This window comes from Carcharhinus amblyrhynchos, chromosome 19 (genome assembly GCF_965287045.1).
Source record: "Carcharhinus amblyrhynchos chromosome 19, sCarAmb.v2.hapA, whole genome shotgun sequence".
NCBI lineage: Eukaryota > Metazoa > Chordata > Chondrichthyes > Carcharhiniformes > Carcharhinidae > Carcharhinus > Carcharhinus amblyrhynchos.
The window spans coordinates 6345868-6361559 of record NC_137342.1 but is presented as its reverse complement, the minus strand read 5'-3'; the positions used below and the strand labels follow the sequence as shown (position 1 = coordinate 6361559).

The 15692-nt window shown below is 45.8% G+C and overlaps 1 protein-coding gene across 1 annotated transcript in view; it reads left to right on the top strand.

The window, feature by feature from the left end:
- The window catches only part of lrmp (lymphoid-restricted membrane protein), a 148204-nt gene that overhangs the window by 32827 nt on the left and 99685 nt on the right, over nucleotides 1-15692 (top strand). Inside the window, exons 11-15 of the mRNA XM_080207195.1 lie at nucleotides 615-674; nucleotides 758-819; nucleotides 2033-2135; nucleotides 5237-5380; nucleotides 14978-15079. Coding sequence (XP_080063321.1) covers nucleotides 615-674; nucleotides 758-819; nucleotides 2033-2135; nucleotides 5237-5380; nucleotides 14978-15079 — 471 coding nt within the window. The remainder of the gene's footprint in view (nucleotides 1-614; nucleotides 675-757; nucleotides 820-2032; nucleotides 2136-5236; nucleotides 5381-14977; nucleotides 15080-15692) is intronic.

The following is a 15692-nucleotide window of genomic DNA, read 5'->3' as shown; positions in this document are numbered from 1 at the left end:
GCATGGCAAAATTAAAGAGTTTTTGACTTGTGATCTGCAAGGGTGATTTCCTCAGATTGTTGAACTTTGCCATCGTAACTTCTGTTTCCTTTTGGCTTGAACAGTAACTTTTTGTTGATAAAAATCTCACAGTTGGTTCCTCTGGCATTCCCAAAGTCAGGATTTGTCCTTTCCACTAATTGTGTGCAAGTATCTTCAAAAGGAACGCTGAGTTGTTTGTGTCTCTGACTGGCCACTTCAAAGTTTTTGTCACGTTGGTTTGGTACCACAGAATTTGAGTACTGACTATGAAGCTGTGGGGGGTGGTTGGTGGGAGATGTCTTGGGGGGGAGCTGTGGTGGAGGGGTAGTTGGATGAGTCAGCACAATAGTTCCCCCAAATTTTAATTCTTTTAACTTTTCCTGGTTGCTGTAAGACGGTTAGAATCATCCGAAATTTGCAATTTAACTCGTGTTATCAGATAGTTCCCAGTGCAGGGCAGTATTCCCTGGGAAGCTTGAACTTCCTGTGTGATCCTGGCAGGTGGGGAGTTCTCCAATGTTTCATTGAGATATGACAGCTCAGATTGGAGATTTATGAGCCCAGGATGTTAATTTGATGCTTTCCTTTTGCAGAAAGACAGTCATATTGGGGAGCTGAAAGATTCCATTGTTGAGTATTCCTTGGTGGTAGAGGTACGACCCCTTTACTAACATTTCAGCAAAATAAAAAAACAAAGATAAAATCCAGTCTAAATTCCTTCCTTGGAACCCTCTAGGCCTTGCGAATGGAGAAGACAAAGTTAGAAGATCAACTTGTAATGCAACAGGAGCTAGCTTCGTGAGTAACAATCCTCAACACCATTATTAGAACATAGAACACTACAGCACAAACAGGCCCTTTGGCCCACGAGTTGTGCCGATCACATCAATACCTACCAATCCATAGACCTATCTATAACCCCCAATCCCATTAAATTCCATATACTCATCCAGAAGTCTTTTAAAAGACCCCAGCGAGTTCGCCTCCACCACCACTGACGGCAGCCGATTCCATTCACTCACCACCCTCTGAGTGAAAAACTTACCCCTAACATCACTTCTGTACTTTCCTCCCCGCACCTTAAATCTGTGTCCTCTCGTAGCGACCATTTCAACCCGGGGAAATAGCCTCTGAGAATCCACCCTATCTATTCCTCTCAACATTTTATAAACCTCTATCGGGTCGCCTCTCAACCTCCGTCTCTCCAGGGAGAAGAGTCCCAGCTCCCTCAACCTATCCTCATAAGGCATGCCTCCCAATCCAGGCAACATCCTTGTAAATCTCCTCTGAACCCTTTCAATAGCTTCTACGTCCTTCCTATAGTGAGGCGACCAGAACTGCGCACAGTACTCCAAGTGAGGCCTGACAAGGGTCTTATAAAGTTGCAGCATTACCTCCCGACTCCTAAACTCAATCCCTCGATTAATGAAGGCCAGTACACCATACGCCTTCTTGACCACCTCTTCCACCTGCGAGGCCGATTTAAGAGTCCAACTAACATTAAGACCATGGCTGGATTTTGGTGTAATATTGAATGACTGAGCAGGCTCGAGGGGGGGCCTACTCTGCCCCTAATTCATTCGCTCCTATCACAGCCAGTAAAATACTTTTTGAGAAGCTTTGTAAGCTGTTGGTTAGCACTGCTGCCTCACCACCTGGGTTCAATTCCCGGCTCGGGTCACTGTCTGTGTGGAGTTTGCACATTCTCCTCGTGTCTGCGTGGGTTTCCTCCGGGTGCTCCAGTTTCCTCCCACAGTCCAAAGATGAGCAGGTTAGTTTGATTGGACGTGCTAAATTAACCCTTAGTGTCCTGGGATATGGTAGGTTAGAGGGATTAGCAGGATAAGTAAGCGAGGATAGGGCCTGGGGGTGGGGGGGTGGAAATAGGGCCTGGGTGGGATTGTTGTCGGTGCAGACGCAATGGATCGAATGGCCTCCTGCATAGTAGAGTTTCTATGATTCTGTTTCTAATCCATTTTCCCCTAACATTTATCTCTCTAATTAATCGCAGTGAGAGCATTAATTTGCCAGTGATGCTTCCAGATCGACCCAACCCCGCCAGGGCCCCAGGCTCCTTGCAGGCGGAGCTGTTGAATGCTCAGTATGTTTCTGAGGTAAGCAGATAGAAGAATCTCGTTTCGTTAATTGAAGAACTCCTCCGTTGATTTGTCACCTCCTGGAACGCACTGTCTGAAGGTGTGGTGGGAGTGAACTCGGTAACCCCTGAAGGGGAATAAACACTAGAAAGGGAAAATAACGGCAAGGCTTTGGGGAAAGCACTTTGTGCAAATAACGAGGCTAACTGGTAACTAACTTTGCTATGAAAGTAGCTGGGGTTCACTTCGTTTTAGCTCCCTACTGAAGGGAATCTACTGAGAGAAACCGTGAAAATCTCCATTTTAACAGACTTGCTAAAAGCCACAGGAAAGAAAAACCCCCAACATGACCAACTGAGGGCTTTTGAGCATCTAACTAACGAATCTGATAGTGAGCTGAGATTTTAATGGTGAGTTTGTGGGATGTGAGCGTTGCTGGCTAAGCCAGCATTTATTGCCCATCCCTAGTTGCTCCTTGAGAAGGTGGTGGTCTTCTTGAATCCATGTTCCGTGGATTGACCCACAATGCCGTTAGGAAGAGAATTCCAGGAATGGTGATATATTTCCAAATCAGGATGGTGAGTGGCTTGGAGGGCAACTAGCAGCTCGTGGAGTTCCCAGGTATCTGCTGCCCTTGTCCTTCTAGATGGAAGTGGTTATAGATTTGGAAGGTGCTGTCTAAGAATCTTTGAATTGCTGCAGTGCACCTCGTAGATGGTACACACTGCTGCTACTGAGTGTCGGTGATGGAGGGAGTGAATATTTGTGGATGTGGCGCCAATCAAGTGGGCCGCTTTGATTTGATTTATTATTGTCACGTGGACCTGTATACAGTGAAAAGTATTGTTTCTTGCACACTACACAGACAAAGCATGCCGTTCATACAGAAGAAAAGGCGAACATGCAGAATGTAGTGTTACGGTCATAGCTAGGGTGTGGAGAAAGATCAACTCAATGCAAGATAGGTCTAGTCAAAAGTTTGACAGCAGCAGGGAAGAAGCTGTTCTTGAGTCATTTGGTACGTGACCCCAGACTCTTATACCTTTTTCCTGGTGGAAGAGAGAATGTCCGGGGTGCGTGGGGTCCTTGATTATGCTGGCTGCTTTTCCAAGGCAGCGGGAAGTGTAGACAGAGTCAATGGATATGAGGCAGGTTTGACTGATTAAACTAGGCTTCATTCACAACCCTTTCTTTAGCTTCTTGTGGTCTCGGGCAGAGCAGGAGCCCATACCAAGCTGTGATACAACCAGAAAGAATGCTTCCTATGGTAAGTGTTTGTCGGAGCTACACCTATCCAGGCAAGTGGAGAGCATTCCATTACACTCCTGACTTTTGTAGATGGTGAACAGGCTTTGGGGAATCAGGAAATGAGTTACTTGCTGTGGTACCCTTAGCCTCTGACCTGCTGTTGTAGCCACTGTGTTTGTGTGGTGAGTCCAGTTAAGTTTCTGGTTAATGGTAACCCCCAGGATGCTGACAGTGGGGGGATTAAGTGTTGGTAACACCAAGAGGCTGCATAAATTCATAGTGCATCTAGTACCTAGAAGGTTATTTATCTTTATTATACGTGTAAACGTATATCATTTTCAGTTGACTGTATAACAAATTTGAACTAACGTGCTGTAGATGTTGAAAATTTGAAGATTAAAATTTCCACTAAATTCGTAGTGCTCTAATCCGAGTGTCATTGAGTTGGTACTAGAGTCAGGGTTTTGCTGACCATCGGTTTTGAGTTTAGTTGCTCTGTGCAGGAAAATGGACCATGCTTACTGTTTTGAAAACTTGTCGCGTTATTTTAAGGATGTTGCTTTTGAAACAAAAGGGGAAGTCGTGTTTGACAAATTTATTGGATTTCTATGAGGATGTGACTAGTGCGGTAGACAGAGGGGAACCGGTGGATGTGGTGTTTCTCGTTTTTTTTTCGAAAGGCGTTTGATAAGGTGCCGCACAAAAGGTTGCTTCAAAAGGTTAGGGGGCATGGAGTTGGGGGTAAGGTGTTAGTGTGGATAGAGGATTGGCTGTCTAATAGGAGGCAGAGAGTTGGTATCAATGGGTGCTATTCTGATTAGTGGTTGGTGACTAGTGGAGTGCCCCAGGGATCGGTGCTGGGTCTTCAGCTATTTACCATTTACATAGATGATCTGGAGGAGGGGGCTGAGTGTGGGGTGACGAAATTTGCTGATGACACAAAGATAAGTGGAAAAGCAAATTGTGTAGAGGGATCTGGATAGGCTAAGCGAGTGGGCGAGGACCTGGCAGATGGAGTATAATGTTAGCAAGTGTGAGGTTATCCACTTAGGCAGGAATAATAGTAGGAGGGATTACTATTTAAAGGGTGAAAAGCTGCAGCATGCTACGGTGCAGAGGGACCTGGGGGTCCTTGTGCATGAGTTGCAAAAACCCAGTCTGCAGGTGCAGCAGGTGATCAAGAAGGCGAATGGGATGCTGGCCTTTATAGCGAGGGGGATAGAATATAAAAGCAGAGAGGTCTTGCTGCAACTGTACAGGGCACTGGTGAGGCCGCAGCTGGAGTACTGTGTGCAGTTTTGGTCGCCACACTTGCGCAAGGATATTTTGGCCTTGGAGGGAGTGCAGAGGAGGTTCACTAGGCTGATACCGGAGATGAGGGGGTTGGACTACAAAGGGAGACGAAATAGACTGGGTCTGTACTCGTTGGAGTTTAGAAGGATGAGGGGGGGAATCTTATAGAGACATATAAGATAATGAAGGGGATGGATAGGGTAGAGGTAGAGAGATTCTTCCCGCTTAGAAAGGATAGCAGGACTAGAGGGCACAGCCTCAAGATAAAGGGGGGGCAGTTTAGATCAGAGTTGAGGAGGAACTTCTTCACTCAAAGGGTGGTGAATCTCTGGAATTCTCTGCCCATTGAAGTGGTGGAGGCTACCTCGCTAAATATATTTAAGACACGGGTAGATAGGTTTCTGATAGACTGGGGAATTAAGGGTTATGGGGAGAGGGCGGGAAAGTAGAACTGATCCACTTCAGATCAGCCATGATCTTATTGAATGGCGGGGCAGGCTCGAAGGGCTAGATGGCCTACTCCTGCTCCTATTTCTTATGTTCTTATGAAAGATCTTGTGCGCGTTTTTTTTTTAAAGATGAATAGTTCCGAATGGTCCCGAGTTTCTGAAACGAATACACTGTCGTTCGATGAGACGTTGGACAAGGAAGTGCTGATGCTGATGCAGAGTCCCGGGACGGAGGGGGCAACTGTCCAGTTCAAAATGATCACGGCGCAGATGGTAAGATTGTCACATGAATTAGAATGCTGCTGGCAACCTGAAATTAAAAAAAAACGACGCACGCTCAAAATACTCTATCGGTCTGGCAGCATCTGTGGAGAGAGGAAAACAGAGAGTGAGCACTTCAGGGCAGAATGGAAAGGTTATTGATCTGAAACCTTAACTCTGTTTTCTTTGTCACGGAATCTGCCTGCCTTGCAGAGTGTTTCCAGCGTCTCTTGTTATCGTTTTATTCACAGTTTTTCCTGAATTGGTGCAGTGCAGTTTGGCATTGTGAGGAACAGGACTATGGAGTACATAGAGCTGCACCCCTGCTTCTAGTTTCTATGAACCTGCTGCACCGTTCCATATGATTATGGCTAATCATCAAATTCAGCATCCTGATTTACCCTCGATCCCTGCAGCCCCAAGAGCTATATTGAATTCCTTCTTGAAATCTCACACAACCTTTTGCTCTCAACTATTTTTTTTTTGAGGTGGTGAATTTCAGAGATTTCTCACCCTCTGGGAGAAGACATTTCTCCTCCCCTCAGTCATAAGAACATAAGAAATAGGAGCAGGAGTAGGCCATCTAGCCCTTCGAGCCTGCCCCGCCATTCAATAAGATCATGGCTGATCTGAAGTGGATCAGTTCCACTTTCCCGGTCTCTCCCCATAACCCTTAATTCTCTTGTCTGTCAAAAACCTATCTACCCGTGTCTTAAATATATTTAGCGAGGCAGCCTCCACCACTTCAACGGGCAGAGAATTCCAGAGATTCACCACCCTTTGAGTGAAGAAGTTCCTCCTCAACTCTGATCTAAACTGCCCCCCACTTATCTTGAGACTGTGTCCTCTAGTCCTGCTATCCTTTCTAAGCGGGAAGAATCTCTCTACCTCTACCCTATCCATCCCCTTCATTATCTTATACGTCTCTATAAAATCGCCCCTCATCCTTCTAAACTCCAACGAGTACAGACCCAGTCTATTTAGTCTCTCTTCATAGTCCAACCCCCTCATCTCCAGATCAGAATCAACCTCCTCATCACGTCCAGTCCTAAAAGGTTTACCCCATGTCCTCAAACTATGACCCCCTAGTTCTGGATTCCCTTGCCATTGGGAGCATCCTTTCTGAATCTACCCTATCTAATCCTGTTAGAATTTTATAAGTTTCTATGCGATTTTTTCTTTTCCCCCTCACTCATCTAAACTCCAATGAATGCAATCCTAATTAACTTAGCCCCTTTTCATATGATAGTCCTGTCATCGCAGGAATCAGCTCGGTAGATCTTCGCTGTACTCCCTCTATAGCAAGGACGTCCTTCCCCAGGCTAAGGACACCAAAACTGCACACAATACTCCAGGTGTGGCCTCATCATCTCATTATACAATTGCAATAACACATCCCTAATCCTATATTTGAATCCTCTCGCTTTGAAGACCAACATACTATTTGCCTTTTTACTGTCTGCTGTACCTGCGTGCTTACTTTCAGTGACTGATGTACAAGGAGTCCAAGGCCCTGACCAAAAACGTCAGCTATGGCTCAGTGATAACATTTTCCCCTCACAGTCAGGAGGTTGTGTTTTCAACCATGCTCCAGATATTTGAGTGTTGTACAAATACTAATAACGTAATGTACAACAACAGTAAAACGTTTCTACGTTTTCAGAACCTTGGGGTATCTCGAATGCTTCACAACATCTCTGTTTAAATTGTAGACATTGTTTGTTTGATAGATGCAGCTACCAACATTGACGTCTCCAATCTACACCAAGCCAAACAAAAAGGAAACTTATTTTTCTTGGTGGGGATTGACTGAGGTATAGATATAGGACACCAGTGGGAAATTCTCTTCTCACGTTTCGAACAGTGCTGGTGGGGTCTTTTATGTCCATCTCCTGGTTCAGACAGTCCCTTGGTTGAGATAGTTATCTCCAACACTGCTGCAGTGGAATATCAGGGGTGGCACAGTGGTTGGCACTGTTGCCTCACATTGCCAGGGACCCGGGTTCGATTCCTGGCTTGGGTCACTCTCTGTGGGGAGTCTACACGTTCTCCACTTTTCATCACCTCGGGGTTGCGGGCGATATCCGTTGAGAAAATAGTTTTTGTCTTCCCTTTTGAACTAGAAGCCCTCTGGCGAAAGCACCTCCTGCAACAGTGTTGGATAGAGAATTTCAGGATATTATCCCAGTAGCAATGCAGGAATGACACAACATCCTGTCCACATCAGGATCTTGGAGGTGAGAATGTGGCCACGATATTGCTGATCTGGTCTTTCTTGACAATGGAACTGTGGGAGTGGAAGAAAGCCGCTGATAGAATATAACGTTCAATTCTGGTCGCCATGCTGACAGAAGGATGTGGAGGCTTTGGTGAGGGCACAGAAAAGGTTTACCAGGATGTTGCCTGATTTGGAGGGCGTTAGTTATGAGGAGAAACTTGGTTTGTTCTCACTGGAGCGACGGAAGTTGAGGGGGTGACCTGATGGAAGTCTACAAGATTGAGGGGCATGGACAGAGTGGATAGTCAGAAGTTTTTTCCCAGGGTGGAAGAGTTAATTACCAGGGGGCACAGGTTTAAGGTGTGAGGGGCAAGGTTTAAAGGAGATGTACGGACCAAGTTTTTTTTTACACAGTAATGGATGCAAACAAAGAAAATTACAGCACAGGAACAGGCCCTTCGCCCCTCCAAGCCTGCACCGACCATGCTATCTGATTGAACTAAAACTCCTTACCCTTCCGGGCCCATATCTGTCAACTTGCTTCAGGGGAGGGAGTGGAAGCAGATGCCTTGGTGACTTTTAAGAGGCATTGGACATATAGGATGGGAATAGAGGGATGTGGTCCCGGAAGGGTAAGGAGTTTTAGTTCATGGCAGCATGGTCGGTACAGGCTTGGAGGGCCGAAGGGCCTGTGCTGTGATTTTCTTCTTTGTATCACAGTAGGGTCCCACAAATAGCAAATGGGCAAAATGTTGAGTTATTTCTGTCGGGGCTGCTTGAGTTTTGGGTGTATTCTGTGTGATCTCTTCCTGTAGTTCTTTCTTGGAAGCATTTTAAAAGGGGAATTGACACACTGATTGTATTTCCATAAGCAAGTTAACCTAATTCCTCCCAATGTATTACGTGCTGATAACACGATCCAGAAAGGAGTTGACGTTTATTTATTAGTCACAGGTAAGGCTCACTTTAACGTTACTGTGAAATTCCCCTCGTCGCCACGCTCCGGGGCCTGTTTGGGTCAACGCGCCTCACCCGCACTTCTTTGGACTGTGGGAGGAAACTGGAGCACCCGGAGGAAACCCACGCAGACACGGGGAGAATGTGCAAGCTCCGCACAGACAGCGAACCCAGCAGATTTGTGTTGCTGTTTGAACTTCAGCAGGGCAATAGGACTCCGATCTTCAAACCCGAGTCCCTGGCGCTGTGAGGCAGCAGTGCCAACCACTGTGCCACCATGCTGCCTGGCAGGGAATTGAATAATGTAGTGAGAAAATGTGATCACCAAACTGAAACAAAAACAGAAAATCTGAGCAGCATCTGTGAAAAGAGAATAGAGCCAAAGGATGGCCCTTTCACAGATGCTGTCAGACCTGCTGAGATTTTCCAGCATTTTCTGCTTTTGTTTCAGATTCCAGCATCCCTGATCATGAATGAATAAACTTGAAGCGCTGACATCGGGGAAACTGCTGTGACATCTCCTTTCCTTTGTTAATCATGATTAATTCTTTATGTGCTATCTGTAACCTCACCTTGCCCCACCTTCTACCTTGAAGAAGGTGGCACTGCCTGGAGGCGAGATCCACGGCCAACACACGTGCCGGGGGACTGGAAGCAACCCGAAAATCAAATACAGCTGTCGCTGAAATAAAAATAGACAATTCTGGGAGTTCAGCAGGTCAGGCAACATCTGTGACCAGGAAGAGAGAGTCGATGTTTCAGGTCAATGGCTTTTCTTCAGAACTGGGGGAAGAAAAAGATTAGAGACTTTTAACAACTTATAAGTAAGCGCAGAAAACAAAAGTGTTATTTCCTCCCCTAGCTCAACCTTTCCCGTGGTGAGTTCCGAAATCCCTCCTGAATGAAAATATTTTCTCTCGCTACCCTCTCGAACCTTTTCGGAAGACGGAAGATTCCAGTCTTCCAGATTCTTGGTCTGCTCGTTGCTAGAATTTTGAAAATCTGGCCTAGGTGAGGTTTGGCCAAGGCTGAGCCTCTCTCCACGGCGCACAGTCGTGGGTTTTTGAGCAGCAGCCGAGAGCAGGAAACCTGTTTTGGATCCCCTCGCTCTACACTGAGGTAGAACATGTCACTCCCACTACTGGTGGACAAGACTAGTTCACCCCACATGAGGGCAGCGATCAAACTGGCGACTTCCTCCTGTATGACTCAACGCAGCATCCTGTGCGTTTGTGCAATGAATTCTTGAAAGAACCTCTAAGTTGTTGATGTAAAATATTTTCCGCAAATTGTGAAACTCGCATCCAGTCAAATAGTTTGTTCCCTCGAACCACACTGAAAATAATGCGTAGAATTGAGGGCAATTTATGATTGGTTAAATTGTGTTGCTGTTTGAACTTCAGTAGGACAATAGGAGTCAGTTTCTCAAGATCAGGCATGCTTGATATCTTCCAACAGACAGAAGTTAATCCCTCAAATTGAATGTGGAATTATTTGCCACATTTTTCAGTGTTTGGGCTTGAGATTATTGGCTTTTTGAGAGAGGGGGTGGTGTTTTCTACATCTATATTTATGCTGTCTGTGATAACCTTCCATCTTGTGATGGTTTTCACTATGATGGGGGAAGGGAGAGGTGGTCAGGTCTGGTGTTGCTCAACCAATGTCCTATCCCTATCAGCAATCTACCTTCAATTTAATGATCTTCCACCCTCGCTAACAATCTCTTTGAAAGATTCCATGAGGTTTGTCAGGCATGACCTACCCTTTGTGAATTCATGCTGACTCTCCCCAATTAAGAACAACACAGCTCAGGAAACAGGCCCTTCGGCCCAACGAGCCCGCGCCGCCATTTTAACATTGAGTCCCCCTCTCCACCCATGACCCTTGTCTATGCTTATGGCATTCCACGTTGAGGGAAGACTAATTTAGGGGCAATTTGTTAACACCAATCAGCCTAACAGCACATCTTTGGGGTGTGGGAGGAAACCGGAGCACCCGGAGAAAACCCACGCAAGCACGGGGAGAATGCGCAAACTCCCACAGACACCGACCCAAATCCATGTGCCTGCACAGCAAACAGCGATAGTCACTGAGCTGTCGTGTTGCCCAGCATCTGGTCCAGTTTAAGCGCGCACTAATGACATGAAGTACTAGGCTACTCTCGAAACACCCAAGAACAGCCCTCGTATGACCCATCGCATGTATGCCCCTCATTGGACAACAAGGCGGACCGAAACACCTGTGGATTAAAAGAGAAAAACATCAGTGCCATCCACATCCTTATACACACATTCAAGGGAATCCCCAAGTGAAATAAGTGAGCCAGAAAATATGTTGGAAGGTCCACAGGAGTCAATTGATTCCCAAGGCTCCTGATCCTTATTTAAAACAGTCTCCTATATCCCTCCATCTCCATCCCGCTCATGTGCCTATCTAAGTAACTCTTAAACAACTCCAGCGTGCCTGCTTCCACCACCTTGCTTGGCAGAGCATTCCATACCCCCACTACCCTCTGTGGAAAAACCTCCCTCTAACATCCGAATTATACCTCGCCCTGTGCATTTCCAACCTAGGAAAAAGCTTACCACTGTTTACTCTATCTATACCCTTCATTATCTTGTATACCTCTATTAGATCTCCCCTCAGTCTCCATCTTTCAAGGGAAAACAGCCCCAATTTGCCCAACTAACTGAAATTTCCTGGTGATCAGTTGACCTACCCTTGCTTAATGAGTCCAACAAATTCCCCACCACAGAGGCTAGGTTAACTGGGCTAAATTCCTGGTTTCCCTCTGTCTCACACACACACCCTTTTGAAGAGGGGAGTGAGATGAACAAATTTCCAGCCTAGGAGTACTACTCCTAAATCTAAGGAACTCTGAAAGGTTATAGTTAGGGAACCGGCAATGTGTTCCCCTAACTCCTTTAACACTCATGGATGGGAACCATCAGGTCATGGGGGATTATCACCCTTCAGTTCCATTAGTTTTCCCATTATTGATGATTCACTGAAATTAATTCTATTTAGATCCTCTCTTTAGCTTGTTGGAAGTCCCACGGAAACTATCATCTCCTTTCTATTGTGAATATTGAAGCAAAATACTTGTTCAAAATGTCTTCCATTTCCCCAAGACTATTAGTAACATTCTCACCCTCTGTCTTCAGTCGGCCGATTGTGCTTTTAACCATTCACTTCCCTTTATCAAATCTCTTCTTATTGTCATTTTATGTTTGTTTACCTTGGCTCTGAGTGCATTCAGAGCGTGCTTGCTCCACCTTCGCTTGTAGTTAATGAAAGCCGATCTCTTGGCTTCAATAACTTGTCCCATCACAGTTATGTTACTTCACCCCAGTCAGTATTTATCTGCTTTTGCTCCCTATACATTGAGGGTGTGGAGCGTTGTCAAGTTTTAGAACATAGAACTCTACAGTACAGAAAGAGGCCCTTCGGCCCATCGAGTCTGCACTGACCATAATCCCACCCAGGCCCTATCCCCATATCCCTACACGTTTTACCTGCTAATCCCTCTAACCTACACTAAGGGGCAATTTTAGCATGACCAATCAACCTAACCCACACGTCTTTGGACTGTGGGAGGAAACCGGAGCACCCGGAGGAAACCCACACAGACACGAGGAGAATGTGCAAACTCCACACAGACAGTGACCCGAGCCGGGAAGCGAACCCAGGTCCCTGGAGCTGTGAAGCAGCAGTGCTGGCCGCTGTGCTGCCTTATTTGAGGAAGGATGTGGTGGCATTGGGGGCAGTTCGGAGGAGGTTCCCCAGATAGATTCTGGGGGTGAAGGATTTGATGAATGAGGAGCGATTTTAAACAGTTTGGGTTTATATTCACTGGAGTTTAGAAGGATGTGAGGGGATCTGATTGAAGTATATAAAACACTAAAAGGGATTGATAATATAAATGTAGACCGAATCTTTCCTGATATGGGGCAACCTGGAACAAGAGGTCACAGGTATGAGTTGAGAGGTGGTAAGTTTAATATTAAGATGAGAAAGAACTACTCGCAGAGGGTGGTGAATTTGTGGATCTCTCTGCCCCATAACAGGGCGGACCCTGAATCATTGAATTCAAGAGGGAGATGGATATATTTCTAGATTTTAAACAAAAATGGGACGTGGGGAAGTGCATTTGTGGGAGAGATCAGCCATGATCTGATTGAATGGCGGAGCAGGCTCGAAGGGCTGTGTTTGCCTATTTCTGCTCCTAATTCCCATGTTCCGTGTGTGGAATTGTAAACGGTGACCCGAAGTTTGGTCCATTTTGCTTCCGCACTCTGCAGGAATGCCGGATGTGGAGATGCCGGCGTTGGACTGGGGTAAACACAGTAAGAAGTCTCACAACACCGGGTTTAAGTCCAACCAGTTTATTTGATAGTAATCCCACAAGCTTTCGGGAATGCCGGAGACGGCCTGTTTCACAGAGTTTTGGACAAGGGTTATGGGTGGAGAAGGGGACTCGATGTTAAAATGGCGGCACGGGCTCGTTGGGCCGAAGGGCCTGTTTCCCGTGCTGTGTTGTTCTTTGAAATCTTGATTGATATCTGGCGAGGCTGTATGGCTGACATTGAGACAACAGAGAAAACTCAGCAGCCTCTGGGGAGAGAGATGTATGTTCTGAGTCTGCATGAATCTTCAAAATGCTTGCAGCAAATTTAAATGGTGGCTGTGTGCTGTCCAAATATCAAAGTTCTCCTCCCCAACTCGGCGCTCCATCTGCATCTGTCTTTACCAAGGAAGTAGATGCAGCTGTGGACATGGTGACTTGGCGGGGTGGGGAGGTTCTGTCCCTAGAAGGGTTCAAAATTTAATAGAGAGGAAGTGTTGAACTGACTGTGTCAGTACTAAAAGTTGACAAGACATCAGGACCGGATGAGATGCATACAAGGAGGAAGTGAAAGAGGAAACTGCAGGGGTGCTGGCCACAACCTTCCAGCCTTCTCTCAACTCCGGGAAAGTGCTAGAGCATCAGAAACTTGCAAAGGTTACACCCTTGTAAGGAGAACCCCAGCAATTACAGGCCAGTCAGTCTAATTCAGCAGTGGATAACCTTCTTTGATTCATAAGTACCAGGGTGTGCCTGGAAAATATTTATTTGGGATAGTCACATGGTAAGACATGGGTTGATTAGGAAGAGCCAGCATTGATTTCTAAAGGGGAAATCATGTTTGATTAACTGGCTGGAGTTTTATTATTTTGACTCTGTTATCTCCTCAATGATGTGTACATGGACTTTCAGAAGGCATTTGATACAGTGCCACGATAGACTTGAAAGGTTATAGCTCATTGCCACTGTCCCTTTTATTCCAGTGTGGATACAAAGTTGGCTGAATAATAGGAAGCAGAGTGTAATGGTCAATGGATGTTTTTCGGACTGGAGGAAGGTTTGTAGTGATATTTCCCAGGAGTCGGTTTTAAGGCCCATGGAATGGGCAGGTAGGCGATAGAGGAAGTTCAATGTGAGGTGATGTTTTTGTAGGAAGAACTCAGTCAAGCATCATCCAATTCTGGAACCATTTTTTTTTTATTTTGCTTTTGATTTGGTGTAAGAAGACAGAGTCACAAAGATGGATGTGTTGGCAGACTATTGGCTGGATTGTGAGAGTTATGTGATGATATCTCCAGGAAAATGTTGAATCATAGTTAGCAACCCTGTACCTGCCATCGCTGCCTGGGCCCCGCACACTATAATTTCCCCTGGCGTCTCTCTGCCTGTAGGAACGTAGGAGTAGACCATTCAGCTCCTTGAGCCTGCTTCTTTCGTTTAACTAGGTCATGACTGATCTTGCTCAATGCCATCTTCCTGCATTGTTCTCATCGGCCTTGATGTCATTGATACATTTCGGGAAACCAATCTCGTACTCAATGACCGTCCTCCGAGGTAGAGAATTTCAAAGACTTGCCACCTCCTGGAGAAAATCCATCTGTCAATCCTGCCTCTCATTCTGAGACTTTGGCTGGAATTTTACTGGCACGCCTGCCCTGTTTCGGGGGGGGCAGGCGAGGCTCAGAATGGCATTCTCCGTCGGCCTCGGGGAGGATGTGTCGGTAAAATTCTGCCACCGGGCTCTCGAACCCTTCCCAAACAGGAGAAATGCCCATCCTGCCTAGGTTTGTGAGAACGTTGTACAGTTCAGATCACACATCGCTCATCTCAACTCGAAGAGAACATGGGTCCAGCCTCCTCAATCTTTCCTCCATGGATAATCCCGGTTTATGTGAATGGTCTGTACAATTTTTAAATTTATTTCCAGGTATGGTTTCTGATCTTATGCTCACATTTATTCGATTACAAGTGTAATGTTAGCAGTTTCTCCCATCTGGGACATAAGGATTAGTCAATCTCCAAAGGGTTAATAAGGAACTGTTTCTTTCAGTAACTGCCTCTTAACAGTAAAAATGTCAATTATTTGCAGGCAAAGGAGCTCTCTGAAGAAATTGAGGCGCTGGTGACGTGGTTACAGCAAATAGGTGAACTAAAAATAAACTGCAAAGTTCTAAATAAAGCTCATCTTGAGGTAAGTCTTTGTGTGTTCAGGTCCCCTCTTGCAAATGAGGTTTTCAGCCTTTTGGAGTGGTGCCAAGTATTACGCACTTGTGGCTTGTCTTAATTTCAAAATAAATTTGTGTTTTAACCAACTCCTGGGTCTGATCGTAGGAAAAGATTGCTGTGTATTGATCACAAGAAACTTGGACTGGGATTCTGTCCTCTTGTCTGCACCCACCCCACCCCTTACTGCTGCCAGCAAAAACAGAGAATTTGGCACTCAACCAAAAACTCCATCCACTGCAGCGGGACTGGAGAATCCCAGCCATGGGTGAGGTTGGAGAATCAGTTGTGTTGCGATCGTGTTTGAGTCGTGAATCGTATGAGATGTTGGTGTCCATCCTTGTTTGTTGTTTTTTGTTAACACCCTGTGCGCCTTCTCTGCTGTGAATGAGTCTTGACATGTGAACCTGAACTCTCTTTGATTTATTATCGTCACATGTATACAGTGAAAAGTTTCTTGCGTCGCTGTACAGACAAAGCATATCGCTCATTAGAGTACGTAGGTGAGAAGGGAAAGGGTGGGTGCAGAATATAGTGTTGCAGTCATAACTAGGGTTTACAGGAAGATCAACTTAAGATAA